This window comes from Onychomys torridus, chromosome 11, assembly GCF_903995425.1.
Source record: "Onychomys torridus chromosome 11, mOncTor1.1, whole genome shotgun sequence".
Taxonomy (NCBI): Eukaryota; Metazoa; Chordata; class Mammalia; order Rodentia; family Cricetidae; genus Onychomys; species Onychomys torridus.
The window spans coordinates 32,717,512-32,734,271 of NC_050453.1; the positions used below are offsets into that span (position 1 = coordinate 32,717,512).

General features: G+C 41.7%; 1 protein-coding gene and 1 pseudogene across 2 annotated transcripts; one reads left to right on the top strand and one right to left on the bottom strand.

The window, feature by feature from the left end:
- Positions 1-1,252: 1,252 nt before the first annotated feature.
- Positions 1,253-2,038, bottom strand: LOC118593525 (annotated as a pseudogene).
- A 5,888-nt stretch (positions 2,039-7,926) lies between these two features.
- Faslg (Fas ligand) lies at positions 7,927-15,017 on the top strand. 2 transcript variants are annotated; one of them, XM_036201838.1, is made up of 4 exons: positions 7,927-8,280; positions 9,045-9,090; positions 13,594-13,650; positions 14,623-15,017. In XM_036201838.1, the coding sequence occupies exons 1-4, from the start codon at positions 7,927-7,929 to the stop codon at positions 15,015-15,017; spliced, it is 852 nt and encodes a 283-aa protein (XP_036057731.1). The 2 variants fall into 2 exon arrangements, with proteins under 2 accessions (XP_036057731.1, XP_036057732.1); XM_036201839.1 differs by lacking the exons at positions 9,045-9,090; positions 14,623-15,017 and having other exon boundaries at positions 13,594-13,647.
- The last annotated feature ends 1,743 nt before the right edge of the window (positions 15,018-16,760 follow it).

The window sequence follows — 16,760 nt, forward strand, 5'->3', positions numbered from 1 at the left end:
AGTGATAAGATCATATTCAAATTTACAGAAGTAGCAACTTCAAGAATCATATGACCCACCTTAGTGGAAGAAATGCAGTGTAATCTTGCTCCAACAGTAAAGCCACCTGCTGACTGACTCCTAACACCTACGGTGCCCTTGGTTCATGGAGCACCTAGCATCTCTGGCCGAGGTGGCAGAAGACTCTCATTTCTTATCTCAGGTCCTGACCTGGGACTCTCTTGCCTTCACCCATCGGACAGGATCGACTTCTGAATTCAGTGATAGTGAATAAGTAGACACAGAGCACAACATACAATTTGTTAATGCTCAGTACCATCTCCATCCTCCTGCTCCTGCCCCTACCCTGCCTCCAGGAAGAGAAGGCCTAGAGATTATAATTATCATTCCTATTCTCCGTTATAGGTAGGACCCCTACTTAGAGTCCATTCATAAGTGACAACCGAATGAGGCTTAGAAGATGGGAAGGAGTCGCACCTGCTTTTCACAGTAGTTCCTGGAGGGCAGGTGAATAGAGCAGAGGCCACAGGCATTTTCCTATGGTCGTTGGGTGGCAATCTAGCCACCACCAATCCCAGTGCTGTTAGGAACTGGGATTTTTGGTTGTAACAAGACCTCCATCCTATAGAGGTTTTAAAAACTGGCCTTTTCATGAAGGAATGCACCAAACACATTCACATTTATTTTCTTTTTTAAAGCAAATGACATAGACCCAAATTACCAGCTTTTTTTAAATCTAAGCTTAACATGACATATTTAAATAATTGTCAGAACTGACAAATTTGCCAGCATCCATGCACAACTAGAAAACATCCTTAATTTACACTAAACCAGAAATGTCTTTCCACTGATGCAGTAATAGTTTTCATTACTAAATACCAGAAATAAAATTGAAATAATACTGTGGAAGGTTCATCTGGCAATGTTAACTTCACAGCAGGCTGACACCACTCACTCACATGTCAACACAATGGGAAGGAAGCAGATCCATGCTGGTGTTAAAGAACGGGCTTGTCCTAGCACAACTCACAGAGTCACAGGGATCACCTCAGATTATGTTCTGTTTTGTTTTGTTTAAAGCAAAGTGCATGCCAACAACTTTAAAGTAAAAAAGTGGTCTTATTTTGTGGTCTATGACAAATAGGGGCTCCAATGAGCTGTTTTATAAATGCTTTAGATTAGATACAGTTATACAGAAAGTCCAGTTCGTTCAAAATCTTCAAAAAACAACAAAAAAGTTCCTGTTATTCCTCAAATGGTGCTTGATATGGTTTACCATTTCTGTTAAATGCGTGCGTTGAATTACTTGTTATCCAAGCGTAGCAGATGCTCCTTACCATTTATCATCAAGGACTTTAACTGTCCGTCTTCCTCAACTTCTACTCTTTCTTGGCCATTCTCCACAATTCTTTTTGTAGTGATTTTTTTTTTTTTTGCCATTAACTATCTTAGTAGAAGTTGATATTGATTTGAAGTTGCCCATTCTGCCTCTGCCAAATGATGTGGAAGAGAAGGAAGTGATACCCCCATTCCCTAGTGAGCCAAACCGAGTGAATCTTGTATCAAAAGCAGGAAATCCACCTCCAAAAGGAGGAATCCAATGAAGGCAGAGAAAAGCAAGCTGCACCTCAGTTTCTGCTTCCTCGGGGACCCCTTTTGTTCCCCCAAATAGTCATCAGATGGGTCTTCAAAGAGGTCAAATGAAAATAGGTCCCTTCTACCAAAAAATTCCCTGAAGACATCCTCTGGATTCCGGAACGTGAAGCCAAACTCAAACAGTCTGTCAAAATGACTTCCACTTCCTCCATCACCACCATTTAATCCTTCTTTGCTGTACTTGTCATAGATGTCCCATTTTTTTGCATCCGATATAACACCTCATATGGCTCGGCTACTTGTTTGAATTTCCGCTCTGCTGCTTCTTTATTTTCAGGTTTTTTGTCCGGATGCCATTTAATGCCTGTTTCTGATATGCCTTTTTAATGTCTTCAGGTGAGACATATCTCTGCACGCCCAGAACTTCATAGTAATCCACCATGTTTTAACAGATTGTTGGGACAAATCGGAGGCTGCAGCGGCCGGTGAGGGGTAGGGGAGGTCTCCTTGCAGCTCTGGCACAGCTGTGCTGGTGGCAGTGGCAGTGTCCCTTAATAACTTTTTAAAACCTAGCCTTTCATTATATTAAGTCTTTCATTGCTCCTCGTACTTAGAGTAACTTCCATTTTCTTGACCAGCCCTGACTGAAAACCATGGGCTGCAGAAGGGAAGCAAATAGCTCTGAGATCACAACAATACTGTTGCATGTGGTATAAAGGCCTGAAGAATAATTTCTGCCCAGTGCTATTGTCATCACAGGCTGTCATCGACAGCCCCCTCCAGTCTGATGTGATAAGAAACAAGTTGCCCTTGATAGCTTTCCCTTTCACATGAGAACAAAGACGTATCAGACCTCTTTCTCTTGAAGACCAAACCTATCAAATTTAAGGTACAAGCAAGGTCTAGACATTTACTTATTAAGTTGCAATAAACAGTATTCTTTGTCCAGTAAATTTTCTTGAATCAATTAGATCATGAATGATGGGAATAAAGAGGGGCCACACACTGAACAGTAACAGAAAGAATGCATATCATTAAAAAATGATAAACTTGGCGTGATAACAGGATTATCTTGTTTCTTTTGACTCATCCATGAAGAAAATATATTAATTTCTGTAGGATCACTGCGCATACTTTTTTGTTTGTTTGTTTGTTTTGTTTTTGTTTTTCGAGACAGTGTTTCTCTGTAGCTTTGGAGCCTGCCCTGGACTAACTCTGTATACCAGGCTGGCCTCTAACTCACAGAGATCCACCTGCCTCTGCCTCCCAAGTGCTGGGATTACAGGCGTGCGCCACCACCGCCCGGCCACTGCACCTACTTTTAACAATGGTGGTGATACTAAATATAGCACTTCTCTCAGGTTATTTCTATTATAGTTGCTAGTCTGCAGGATATTTTTCAAATAGGACAGTTTTCTCTGCTAACATATGCAGAAGGTTCAATACACAAATAGTTTTTAAGTTTTTAAAAAAGAGCAAAGGGGAAGGAGATTTTGCTTAACCAGATGTCAATACCTGTAATACATTTGCAAAGTTGGTGGGCATGGTGGTGAACCTCTGTAATTCCATAATTTAAGAAAAATGGATAGGGGGATCACTAGTTGGAGGACAGCCTGAGTGCATACTGAGTTGGAAATCAGCTTGTCTCTACAAGAAAAAAAAGCTATAATGCCATGACTATAAGGACTGTGTAGTTTTCTTACCAGGATAGATGGATAGATCAAACAAAACTAAGAGCTGTGGGATGAATCAATCAGCAATGGAAACTGTGGTAACTATGCCACTGGGATTCAGTAGAAGAAAAGACGGTTTGAGTTGAGGAAACTGGTTCATACACAGTACAAGGTTTGCATTTTGAAAACTTTTATTACTTTTAATTATGTGTATACATGTATGTCTCATGTGTGGGTATGTGCACAAGAGTGTAGGTACCTGTGGAGGCCAGAAGAGGGCACTAGATCCTGTGGAGCTGCAGGTAGTTGTGGGGTACCTGACATTAGGTGCTGGGAAAGTGCTCTTAACTGCTGAGCCATCTTTCCAGCCCTGATTTGAATTTTAAATGTCTCCTGAGGGCTCATATATTGGAGGCTTGATCTCCAATACAAGGGGCCTTGAGGGGCCTGGTAATTCAATCATTACAATTCTGATCTCATGAATGGAATACTTGCGGAAAGGAGTTTTATTTATAAAAGCAGGCCCTGTGCTGGTTGGCCACCATGAGATGATCAGCTTTGCTCTACAATAAGCTCCCTGCCATGACATTCACCCACACCACCTATGCACTGAACCCTCTGAAGTCATGAGCTGCTGCAGTCCAGCTGCAGCCTGAGTTCAGGTCCTAAGACAGAGAAGGGGCATCGGTGCGAAGAAATGAACGGTCCAACCACCAGATGAGTTTCACACAAGTGGCCGGCCCCAAATAGCTTCAGCCCTCTTTGTTTATACATCAAAACAAGTGTGTTTTTCCATACTAACAAGTTTTTCCAATCCTCCAAGTTAACATCCAGCAAAAACAAGTATGTCAAATATGGATTCTTTCCCCCCCCAACTTTTATCTCAAAACATCTTTAAACCAAAAACAACTGTTATCATTTTGCTAGCTTGGCCAAATATTGAGCCAGGTACATCCTGTCTTACAAAATTATAAGGTGATTGACATAAACACACGTTTTCAAACACAACAATCCCATTCAAAGCATATTTGCAGAAATAGGAGTGATCTGCCTCCAATTCTCTCAGCACTGAATTAGAACAGCTCCTGGGGTCTCAAGTGACAGATGCCATCCCCAGACAAGAAACCTGAGAAGCATTAGCTCCCAAAGAATTTTAGGGGAAGGTATTCGAGAAAAAAAAAATGGGTTTTCCTGGAATGATCACATCTGTCCAATATGTGATTGACAAAATGATACTAAAACCACCAAGAGAATCATCAATGTTACAAAGAGAAGAGAGCATGCTGGCCATGTGGTCCCAGCAGTATTCTGTGCTGTCCCTAAAGTCCACTGGTCCTTGCCAAGTGAAACTGTCCCCATGGGCTTTTGCCTCATCTGGAGATCCATTGGACAAACACTCATATGCTGGTCTGAAATTAGGCTGCACAGTTCCCAACAATGAGCCAAATTAATCTTCCTGTCTTTTAAATAGATTTCTCTCAGTTCTTTATATCACACACATAGACAAAAATATGGAGACTCCTTACTCATAAGCAAAAGTGAGGTTGGGGTGCATTAAAACCCAAATGTGCAATCTTTATGGGTATGGGAGAAGACATGTGCAATGTCTGAAAGCAGCCATGGGTTTACATCTAAAATACACATAAAGTATAAGAAGATTGTGCAAGTCAGTATGGAGGAGATAAACAACTTTTAAGTGGCAAACAGAATATACACAGAACAGGAAAAGAATGGATTGCCCAACAAATATATAAATGATGTTCAAACTCATAAGAAACCAGAGAGAAGGCAATTAGTAGACAGTGAAATTATCTTCATAGGCATAATGCTTGGTAAAGATTACAAAGGTGGATACTACAAAGCAAAGATCAAAGCAGAGGCTAAGATGGCCCTCTTGGAACTGCTGCTGGTGTCAAGGGACTGTGTGGTGATATTGTGTCCCTCAAAATATTGTGCACCCTAATAAACTTATCTGGGGTCAGAGAACAGAACAGCCACAATATTAAACATAGAGGTATAGGCAGTGGTAGCACACGCCTTTAGTCCTAGCATTCCAGAGGCAGAGATCCGTCTGGATCACTGTGAGTTCAAAGCCACATGGGAAACAGCCAGGCATGGTGACATGAGCCTTTAATCCCAGGAAGTGATGGCAGGCAGCAGAAAGGTATTTAAGGCATGAGGACCAGGAACTAGAGCCTGGTTAAGCTTTTATGCTTTTGAGCAACAGTTCAGCTGAGATTCATTCTGAATGAGGACTCACAGGCTTCCAGTCTGAGGAAACAGGATCAGCTGAGGTATTGACAAGGTGAGGTGGCTGTGGCTTGTTCTGCTTCTCTGATCTTTCAGCATTCACCCCAATACCTGGATCCAGGTTTGATTTTATTAATAAGACCTTCTAAAATTCGTGATACAGGACTGAGCTGCTAAATGAGCATCCTGGAAGTACTTAGAGAAGTCGAACTTGTAGGCTCATGCTCACGAGTAAACTCAAACCTGGAGTGTACTGTGGTCTTTGCTCACAGGTGCGATCTTCCTGTCTACTTGGCAGTTTGCCTTGGAGGGCTTCTCTAGGCTAGTTAAGGTAAACAGCAGGTTGTCTAACTATGCTTCCCCACCCTCTGCTGCTGCTGCTGAGTCATTTCCAGAGCTCTGGCCTGTAGCCCATTGAGTCAACTTTCCTGCCAATTCCCTGGAATCATAGAAGTAGGAGCCGGAGAGAACTCAGCTTGAGGTTCCTGCACATGGGGGCCACTGGCCTGGTAGCTCATGCATTAGTTTTTTCCCTCAGGAGCCACAATGCTAAGATCTACTTAGAATGAAGATTTCTTTTCATTACTAAGGTTTGAGTACCAATGTGATGGGTCTCTGTGACTGTTCACAGGGTTGTTTCTTCTTGTTTCATCTTGCCAGGGTGTAATGTTGGATAGTACTAACAAACTCTAAACCAGTTTCCAGAAGTTTCTCTCTTGTCTCTTCCAGCTACGTACTCCTCTCCCTGTGACTGGAGGGCAGTAGGGGATGGGTGGGCATGGGCTTCTGATTCCTTTACCAAAAACTGAAACAAAGGAGGGGTAAAGAAAGCTATGGAAGGGCAGAATGATGATTTCTGAAGATGCTGGGAGTGGGAGGTAGGAAAGCAAGGAGAGACTAACCAGGACCAATAGTCCTGGGAACGGTGAATGAGGGAAGGATTGAAAAATGTCTCAGATGAAAACAAAACACCAGGCCTGATGACCGGAGGCATGAGCTTGCCCACAGAGTGGCCTCAGGAGAAGCGGGCTGGATTAGCAGCTGGGGTGGGGCAGTGTGACATCTGCCAGGAAATGACACTTTTGGTGTTGATTTGGCATAGCTGAGAGAAGCAGGATGACCATCTCAGACATCCCAAAGCTCGAAATAAAAACTAAGAACATTTCAAAAGAAGAGCTTGCCCAAAAGGTGGTATATAGAAGTTTATTGGGATTTACATGGCTTGTATGGGAAAATCGTGGGAACCAAGACTGAGTTCTTAGAGCTTATTAGATGTAAATGGTGTGTGTGTGTGTGTGTGTGTGTGTGTGTGTGTGTGTGTGTGTCCAGAAGAGAGAAGTCAACCCAGGCAGAAGGGGCAGTTTTAGAAAGGCATAAGATACTTAGTTCAATTTGCTGTAATTGTTGAATGAAGTTTTGGTATGTTCTCTGGGATGGTTAAGGCACTTGCCATAAAAATTATTTGTTGCTTATCCCAAACGCTTTTGAGTTGGGGACGTTTCGTGTTTCATCTGGTGACCATAACAGGGATTGCCAAGATAAAAGATTGCTGAGGCTTGGAAGGCCACTTCTCAAGGGAAGTGGGATAGGAGGCACAGTGGGGGCAGGGCAGCTGGGGACAACTGCAACAATTCAGGGTGGCAGCTGACTAGCATTCAGAGATGGCCAGGGGTGTCTACTAGTCTACTGTTTTCAAAGAGAATTGAAGTATGTAGTTTTAATGTGTGTGATTTCAATTTTGAAAAGGGGCAGTTAATGGAAGAAAAAACACTGTTGGTACCACAAGACGCATAGGCCGGTGGTTTGCAACCTCTGATCTAATCTGTGGAACGGGTGGGGCAGGTTTTACCCTCTCAACTATGAAGGTTACCTGCAAGGCTATGGAAAGCAGCGTTAGGTTGAGGGAAGGGACAGCAGCAGGGGTTAAGTAACCCATGCAAAAGCTAAGACGTGGAGATAGCTTCTCTAGCCAAACTCCACGGTCTTTTCCCAGAGCATCAGCACCAAAACACCACACAAGACATTCCATCCTTGCAGCTGGGGAACAGCTAATGTCCTCAAGGCGAATCCGGGACTGACCTGCCGAATGGGACCTCAGGCCGGTACTTCTCAGCTTTCTCGGGCCGCACAGAAACGCCAATTGGAATTTCGAAGACTTTTCGTCAGAAATGTGTGGGCGGAAACTTCCTGGGGTTGCTGAGTGCTTTTTGAGGCTTCTCGGCTTCAATGCAAAGTGAGTGGGTGTCTCACAGAGACGTAAAGAGAGAGGTGTTTCCCTTGACTATGGAAACTTTATAAAGAGAACTCACCTTCTCTGGAACAGTCCGCGTCAGGCGTCCTGCTCTTCACACTTCCAAGAGTCTCCGCAAGATTGAGAGAAGACAAGCCTTCCCCAGGGCTAGGTGCCATGCAGCAGCCCGTGAATTATCCGTGTCCCCAAATTTACTGGGTGGACAGCAGGGCCGCTTCTCCTTGGGCTCCTCCAGAGTCAGTTTTCCCCTGTCCATCCTCTGTGCCTGGAAGGCCAGACCAGAGGCGACCACCACCACCACCACCTCCGTCACAGCTACCACCTCTATCTCAACCACCACTACCACCACCACCCCTGCCGCCACCGCCCCCTCTAAAGAGGAGGAATGACCACAACCCAGACCTATGGCTACCAGTGGTGTTTTTCATGGTTCTGGTGGCTTTGGTTGGATTGGGGTTAGGAATGTATCAGCTCTTCCATCTGCAGAAGGAGCTGGCAGAACTCCGCGAGGTAAGCCTGGCACGTGGATGAGTTTGGCCCCAAGTCTCTTTGCTGCATGTGGGCCACTGTGTTGCTCGCAGTGATTTGGGGTTTTGTTTGTTTGTTTGTTTTAATGGTAAAGATCTTTTTAATCCCTTCTGTTTTTAGGAAAGGGTTATTATAGTATTTCTATTCTATAGTTGGAGAAACAGCTCACAGCCTTGAAGGCAGAGGTTCTCAACCTGTGGGTTGTGACCCAGCTCCCAGGGTGGTTGAATGATTCTTTCACAGGGGTTGCATATCAGATATCTTGGATATCATATATTAACATTATGGTTCATAACAGTAGCAAAATTACAGTTATGGAGTAACAATGAAATAATTTTAGGTTGGGGGTCACCACAACATGAGGAACTGTATTAAAAGGGCACACCATTAGGAAGGTTGAGAACCACTGGTCAAAGGGAATATTTTCCATCTTTTAGAGAATCTGAGACAAATAGTTATTCCTTTCTCAGTTGTCAAGAGTGTGTTGAGCTTCTACAGCTTCACAATTAGCAATTTGGGGAGCGGGGTGGGAATCAATTTCGAATCTTGCTTCAAAGTGTAGACTAAATCTGTCTGAAAAGACTTGGAAGTCTTAGTACTACTCCAAATACCATTGTGTGTCCTGAGTCTAAGTCAGGCAGGATCCAAAGGATCTGAGTTCTCTTTCTAGGGACTGATGGGGATTTTTCTGCCTGCTTGGCTTAAATAACTCCACATTTATTGTATGAATCTTTCTCTTTCACTAGATCACCAACCAAAGCCTTAAAGCATCATCTTTTGAAAAGCAAATGCGTAAGTACTTTTACGTATGTCTTTGAGTCCCCTAAAGTGGTCCTCAACACTGAACAATGTTGGGGAGATCCTGGGAGTCAGGCTTAGGATTCCTAGGAAAGAGATGCAGAGAAACTTCGACTCTGCGTTCAGTCTAGTTCTGTGAACTACAAGAAAATATTGGATACAGTTTATTGCTCAATAGTCATGTATCTTAATGAACACTGCATATAATGCAAATGAATTTGGGCTTGACTTTGGAAAGAGACACACATATAGCTCTGGATTTTCCCCCTGGCTCCTTCCCTGGGTATCTTGGTCCCATCTCACATAGTGGTGACTGTGACTCCTAGGAACAGAAGGGGAATAGAGGCCAACACAAATGTTTCTTGGGATGTCCCCGCTACTTTTTAAACTAAAAGTGACTACTCAAGAATTAAGCTGTATTTTTAAAAATATTTTGTAAGATGCAAAAACAATTTTAAGAAGTAAATGAATTGCTTTCATTGGGGAGTTTCTTCTGAACTCATACAAAGCTTGGGGAAGACTTTAGCCATTGTTCACAGGACTGTACATCTTTCCCACAGAGGACTTAAGATGCTTTTGATGAGTTTGATGATAAAGCACCCCCTTCACACATACATATTAAACCCAGGCTAAGAGGAAAATGACCATTTTGAACATAAAACCTCATGGTTTCAGGAGATGGAACAGAGATTTCAGGATCTTTGCTTTGCTTGTCTTGGAGTCAGGTTCATGAATTTGGAAAGGAACTTATAGAGAAAGTGGTCTATTTTCCATTTTCCAGAAGAGATACAAAATACTAGACTAATTAGATGCAATGCCCAATCCTCCTGGTATGAAACTGGGTCCAGGAGAACAGCCACCCCCCTTGTGCCTTGTTACCTATAGGGCTTTCTGATTCATAGAGAAACTCTCACCTCTCAATAATGGCCCTGAAGTGATACAAAGCAGTTGCCTTTGCAACAGCAATAGGGCAGCTTTATCCTAACAAATTTGAAGGCATCTGAAAGGCAACAGGCAACAGTGGCCATCCATTAAAGAGAGCTGGCTTCATACTCAGAGAGTGACCAGTCAGCTCCTGCCTGAGGATATAAGCTCTTGCAGTGGTCACCATGGTGTGCTCTGGTTTTCAGCTCTGCATTCAAATCTCTAAGTACCAGAAAGCCCAGATTACAGAGGCACAGTGGAAATGTCTTGTTAGAAAAACGAAACCTCTCAGGATTTCTAAAGTGAAATCACTTTGAAAGTCAGTGGAATATGGCTGTGTACAGGTGTTGATCACTCCCCTTCACCCACTCCATGGAGTCATTTTAGTGAATAAAAGTCAAATGGACAGATGAGTCAGCTCTACCTACCCTAGTCATTGTCTTCTTTATATCAATGTAGGTAGCCAGAAATTGATAAACTGTCATAAGAAAGTCAAAAGAGTGACTTTACTACTAAGAGGAGCTGATTAAAGAAAGGTATATTTATTTCTTCCTTCAAATTCACAAAAATAAGAAAACAAAGATTTTCAAATATGTGAGAGGAAACAAAAGGCCATATCTGCCACAAATTGCATCCAGCATGCATGGAAATTGCTGTAGGCATTCTGAAGAACACTAGGAAAGTTCGTTCCCAGGGCTTGAACTATTAGTCTGCCTTGTAATCTCATCACTAAAAGATTCTCTTAGGAAAATAGTTGGAGGAATAGATAAAAATTTATATATATAGTGTTCGTCCCTTTCTTCCTTTCATTCTTTCTTTCTCTTTCTTTCCTTCCTTCCTCCCTCTCCCTCTTTCTTTCTTTCTTTCTTTCTTTCTTTCTTTCTTTCTTCTCCTTCCTTCATTCCTTTCTTTAAAGTATACACCACAATCACCTGGCTTTTTTCTTTTTTTAAAGGATTTATTTATTTTTATTTTAATGTTCATTGGTGTTTTGTATGCATATCTAAGTGAGGGTGCCAGACCCCCTGGAACTGGAGTTAAAGACAGCTGTGAGCTGTCATGTAGGTTCCAGGAATTGGTCTTCTGGAAGAGCAACTAGTACTCCTAACCTCTGAGCCTTTTTTCTAGCCTTCTCCACCACTTTCTTATAAAACAACTTATTAGGAAGAAACCTAACCCTCAGAACAGGAGATAAATTGAATACACCATTGCACATTAATAGAAGAGCATCATGAATGGCAACTAAAATATCTAATAGGACCACCTAGTAGAACTTTTAATGACATTAATATTGTGTACTTTATATTGTTAGGTAAGTAGACAAGTTATCAAAGGCCATTTTCAGTTTAATACTCATTATGAAGTACATATTCACGTTTTTTAACTTCGAAGAAAAGAACAAACCAAGATAGTGATTTTTTTCCCTGGGAGATATTATAGCTATTATAGATTTTTTTCTTCCATTTAAAATGCTTTTTCAAACATTTATTTATTTTATTGTGTGTTTCCATACACGTGTGCATATGTACCACAGCTTGTATGTGGAAGTCAGAGAACAACTTGTGGGGACTGGTTCTTGCCTTCTGCTGGTGGGTTTCAAGGTTCAAACTCAGTCCTCAGGCTTGGCAGCAAGCAACTCTGCCATCTAGCCAGCACTGTTTCTTTTTATGCTGATGCCTCCTCATGCTTAGCTATTGGGTATTTCATTTATAAACAAGGCTTTTAGAGAGTCTTCTATGACTGAGGCTGAGTCTGGTTGGTGTTTGAGAATGAGAGAGATAAAGATGGACACCTGTTCTCATGGATCTTAGAGCACAGTGGAGCAGATGAACAAAAACAAGCCAACAATACCATTTCAAACAGTTCTGGGGGTGGTCAAAAGTAGAGTGGTCTGGAAAAGTCCTTTATAAGGGTGTTTATGCTGATGCACATGGGGTCAATCAGAAGCCTCTTGAAGAGTTGTGTGTATGGGTCATGGAACAGAGAGAGCATTCCACATTGCACATACAAAGAGCCTGAGGCAGGAAAAAGTCTTTCCTTGTATTTCTACATAAATGCAAGGACCTATCCAGCAGATATTATAGGAGTATATTTTATGGGAGTAACATTATACTAGGCTCTATGAGAAATATAAAGATAAGCAACATGTGGTTCTTTGCTCCATTTCCTGTTAGTGCATGGCAGAATGCCAGGTCATCCACTAGGGTGGTTTGTGGTGTACAAGAGGTCCATTCTTGCCTATCTTGCTCACTCACACTTCTTTCAAGATGGGTTGTTCTAGGTGCTAGAGAGGTCACAATTGTTTAGATAAGGTTCTCAGTAGACTGGGGTATTTTCACTCCCAGTGTGTGTTTTATAGTCTAGTTCTAAGCCTAAAGTAGACAAATACCTTCCTATAAATATTTTTTAATGTTCTAGTTAGCTGAATTCATGAAGCCCAGTACTACTAGATTTCTACCTTAGCTGAAATATTTGAAGTTAGAGAAATAGTGTTTTTTTGAAAAGATATTGTCAATTTTAATGACTTCAATTTAATTTACTGATGCTGTGCTAAATAATGCTAAATGCACTTGTGACTTTACTAGATAATAAAATGACATTAGAGAAAGACTTGGTGGCCAGGATCCCAAAGCCCAGCAGCATTAGTACTAGTTTAGATTGTCAAGTGTTCCAGAGAGCTGCTGTTTTCCTGGACAAAAAGGAAGTAAAGACAATTTTTATAATTGCCCCAGCAAGGAGGAGCCAGAACTATCAAGAGAGGCAAAGACAGAGGGATCTGAGGCTTCAAAGGTTGAAGGATCATATTTGATGGAAGGGCTTCCCAAAGGAAGAGCAGTGTAAGATGGTTGTTAGAGAACTGACAGGAATTTAACACAGAGATCTCATCTGAAGGGTGTTCAAGACAGAATGAACAAAAGCCAGGGGCAGGGAAAAAGGGGGCATAATCAGGTCATGGGAATCAGGCTGTGTGCAAGTGTTCAATGGGATGGAGTTGGGGGAGTAAAGCTGATGCCATGAATAGAGGAACTCAGGCTAAGGCCACATGATGGAGTAAAATTGTGGACAACCACATGATCGGTGAGGAGGTCTTAGTATAATCAATTTGGGAATAGACTGTAGAATCAGTAGTCCTTTCTAGACTCTGTCAGTAGAATCAGGGTGTACAGTCAGCCTGAGGGGTTCACTGCATCCACCATTATAGTCAGTCAGCTTCTGACACTGTTTGCCAATTATAATTAGGGCAATAATATCAAGCTAAAGGGTCCAAGGCAAGTTCTAAATAGGGTAACTGAAATGGCTGCTTTGTGCACCCAAGCTTGTATTCACAATGTCTGATCATAATATAATTTGTGTATACATCTGTCTTTCTCTATCTTGTCCTTTTAAACTGTTTTTGAAATACAGACTCCCATGAGTCCGACAGTTTAGATTTTCTTGATGAGTGTGTACTACAATATTTTTCCATATGCTCTGAAAATCTTATATTTAAATGGTGGGATTTAGAGTCCCATCAAGGTAGTAGTTGATCTATCATAATAATTTTCACATCTCTTTTATCTCTCTATGATGCAGAAAAACCCAGTCTACCCTATGAAAAAACAGAGCCGAGGTGTGTGGCCCATTTAACAGGTTTGTGTCTGGAAGGACTGGGTGGGGACAGAAAGTCTTTGGAAAAATGTGGACCCACTGCTCAATTTCTATGTAGGCTCTTGGAAAGTATTATTGACAGTTGTGTTTTCCACTCAAGACCATTCATATCTCTGGGATCTCATGACCCTAATCTGACAATCCTAATGCTATGAAGTTGTGTATGACTTGATCTTGTCCATAAAATGTGTACTCTTTCAACCATTCCAAAATCTGCAAGGGGACTTGTGACATAAGTCTAAGAGGAGCACCAGATGGTGACTGATGCACTATTTTGAGTAAGAAGAGATAGTCTTGGCATTTGTGGGCTTTCAGCCTATATTATAAAATGAAGAAGTGGTTTAGTACAATATACTATGGGCACCTCCATTAGAAAAATAAATATTAAAAATGCAGGTAAATATCACAAGAAGAGTTTATACTATGGCTCCTGTAATTACTTGGAGACTAGAAAAATTCATCTGTGTCTACAAACACTTGTGTGTAGGTACATACCGATGTGTGAATAAAAGGAAAGGGGATTAACCCAAAATAAGAGGCCAAACTAATCAAGGAAGTGGACCACTTAATCATGAGACTTTGTCCAAATGTAGAACTCTGGAGATCCTTCCCTTTATGGATGGATTCCCCAAGCCCAGCAGTGTTGGCACTAGTTTAGATCATAAGATGTTTATTCCAGAGAGCTGAAATCATCCTAACAATCTTCCCTGAGATTGATCAGAGGCACACACTAAATTTGTCCCAATCACATGGATGATTACATTAGGGTGGGCAGTTTGACGAAGGTGCTGAAGTAACTCAGTGATGGACCATGCTTTGACTCTCAGCCAGTTTTACATCAGCTGCCACATTCTGAGTTTTTGTTAAGGAAGGGCCCACAGTTTTGCCTTGGAAGCCTAGCTAGTCAGATATGTGAGACTTTCTGGCTGAAAGTTCCTCTCTGGTTTATTACAGGCAATCCCAACTCCAGGTCCATCCTTCTGGAGTGGGAAGACACATACGGAACTGCTCTGATCTCTGGAGTGAAGTATAAGAAAGGTGGCCTTGTCATCAATGACACTGGGTTGTACTTTGTTTATTCCAAAGTATACTTCCGGGGTCAGTCTTGCAACAACCAACCCCTAAACCACAAGGTCTTCATGAGGAACTCTAAGTATCCAGGGGAACTGGTGCTAATGGAGGAGAAGAAGTTGAACTACTGCACTACTGGCCAGATGTGGGGCCACAGCAGCTATCTGGGGGCAGTATTCAATCTTACCAGAACTGACCATTTATATGTCAACATATCTCAACTCTCTCTGATCAATTTTGAGGAATCTAAGACCTTTTTTGGCCTATATAAGCTTTAAAAGAAAAAGCACTTTAGAATTATGATTATTCCTTATCTGGGCACTGGAAATATTGCCTTGAATGAGAGTCTTCTTAAGATCGAGATTAATTGAGACTAAATGAGCCACAAAGACCTCATGATCACAAGGTTCAACAGGTCAGCTATCCTTCATTTCCCAGAGGTCCATGGAGTGGTCCTTAATACCTCCATCATGAGCCAGATGGAAGGAAGACTGTGACTGAGGAACATAAAGCTTTGGGCTGCCATGTGGTGATGCAGAGGCACAGAGATGGAACTGATTTTAAATGGCCAAGAGCATTTTAGCCATTGAAGAGGACACTTTTAAACTCACCTTTCAGGGTGGGTCTACTTGCTACCTCAGAGGAGACCATCTTTTAGACACATAGTTGTGATCTGAATATACAAGGGATGGGAAAGGGGGCCAGGTTTGACTGATAAGCTAGAGACTGAAAGAGGCCAATGTTCTATTGGCAGCATCCTTACTTTTAACTGGTGTTTTCTGAGCCAACCTTTGATGCTAACAGAGAACTAAGAGGGATGTTTATGGCACAAATCTTCCTCTACACAGCATGTGTACCTTCAGTGCAATGGTGTCTGTGTGTGTTTGTATGTATGAGAGAGAAGACAGACAGATTCTAGAGAGTCATATAAATAGAATGTGTACATTATGAAGTACATATTAGAAACATGTGTTACACTTGATGATAGTAGAGATCTGAATGTTTCTTGGCAATAAACTCTAATAGTCTTCAAAAATCTTCTATTATCAGCTACTGATGCTGTATTTATATATTTTGTGCATCTTAACGAAGAAAAGACAAATAAAAATTATATTGTAGTATATAGAAAAGTGTTAAGAATATAGTGTCTGATATCAGTGAGATGTGCTTATTGTTTCCTTTCTCCATGACTTTGGAGCATTCTGAGAAGAATTTGCAATGGTAAGTAGAGCTGTGTGGCAAATTCTCCCATCTTTGTCCGTTTCTCTTTTTTTCTCTCTAGTTGCTTTCATCTGGACCTCACATTACCCTGAGTTTTGTTTACCAACATTATGGCCAATGTTAAGGTAATCCAAATATCCACATGTTTGATGGCAGCTCTTCTTTGGGGCCAGAGCCACGGCAAAGTGGAAAGGACACATGCTTTGCAGTAAAAAGCCTGGAGTTGATCTTTTTTGTTCTTGCTCTTAGCTCACTTTGAAGTCTGATAGGTCACTTGCTTTCTGATGTGCAGGAAAGAGTTGGTATGTGTGTAATATTAGTGCAGGCTCTTTAATGTGTATGTTTAATAGAACTTTGTATAGATGATCCAGTGGGGGTTTGAAGCCACAGTTGGGAGGAAAAGTTGAAACTGAAACATACCTCAATCCCTAACACTAGATACAAGAAAGATAATATTAGGTACTCGACATTTCCAGGAATTAAATAGGGGAGGAAGAAGGGGAAGTGCCAAGTCAACAGAGCCCGATCTGTCATTTAAAAGGGTCAATAAATGCTTCCTCAATAAACCAGGGACAAAAACCAAAGTCTCAGGTTGGAAAGTATCAACTTCTTGTCTTCAGGCTCTTCTGTCTCACATCTGTTTTGGGTGGATTGGTTCCTTCATGGAGAATGTCTGGGAGGTATTTGGTCTTTTGGTTGTATATTTGTCTTTCCAGTCAATATGGTGAAATTCCCTTTATCTTTTTCCTTCATATTTTGGCCTCAGTTATCAAAGATACCTATTCCAAAGTTCATGGGAT

Excerpts from the sequence above, each read along its gene's own strand:
- Faslg (XM_036201838.1), top strand. The coding sequence starts at position 7,927 with ATGCAGCAGCCCGTGAATTATCCGTGTCCCCAAATTTACTGGGTGGAC. Across the intron at positions 8,281-9,044 it reads AGCTGGCAGAACTCCGCGAG|ATCACCAACCAAAGCCTTAA; the intron begins GTAAGCCTGGCA and ends CTCTTTCACTAG. Across the intron at positions 9,091-13,593 it reads ATCTTTTGAAAAGCAAATGC|AAAAACCCAGTCTACCCTAT; the intron begins GTAAGTACTTTT and ends TCTATGATGCAG.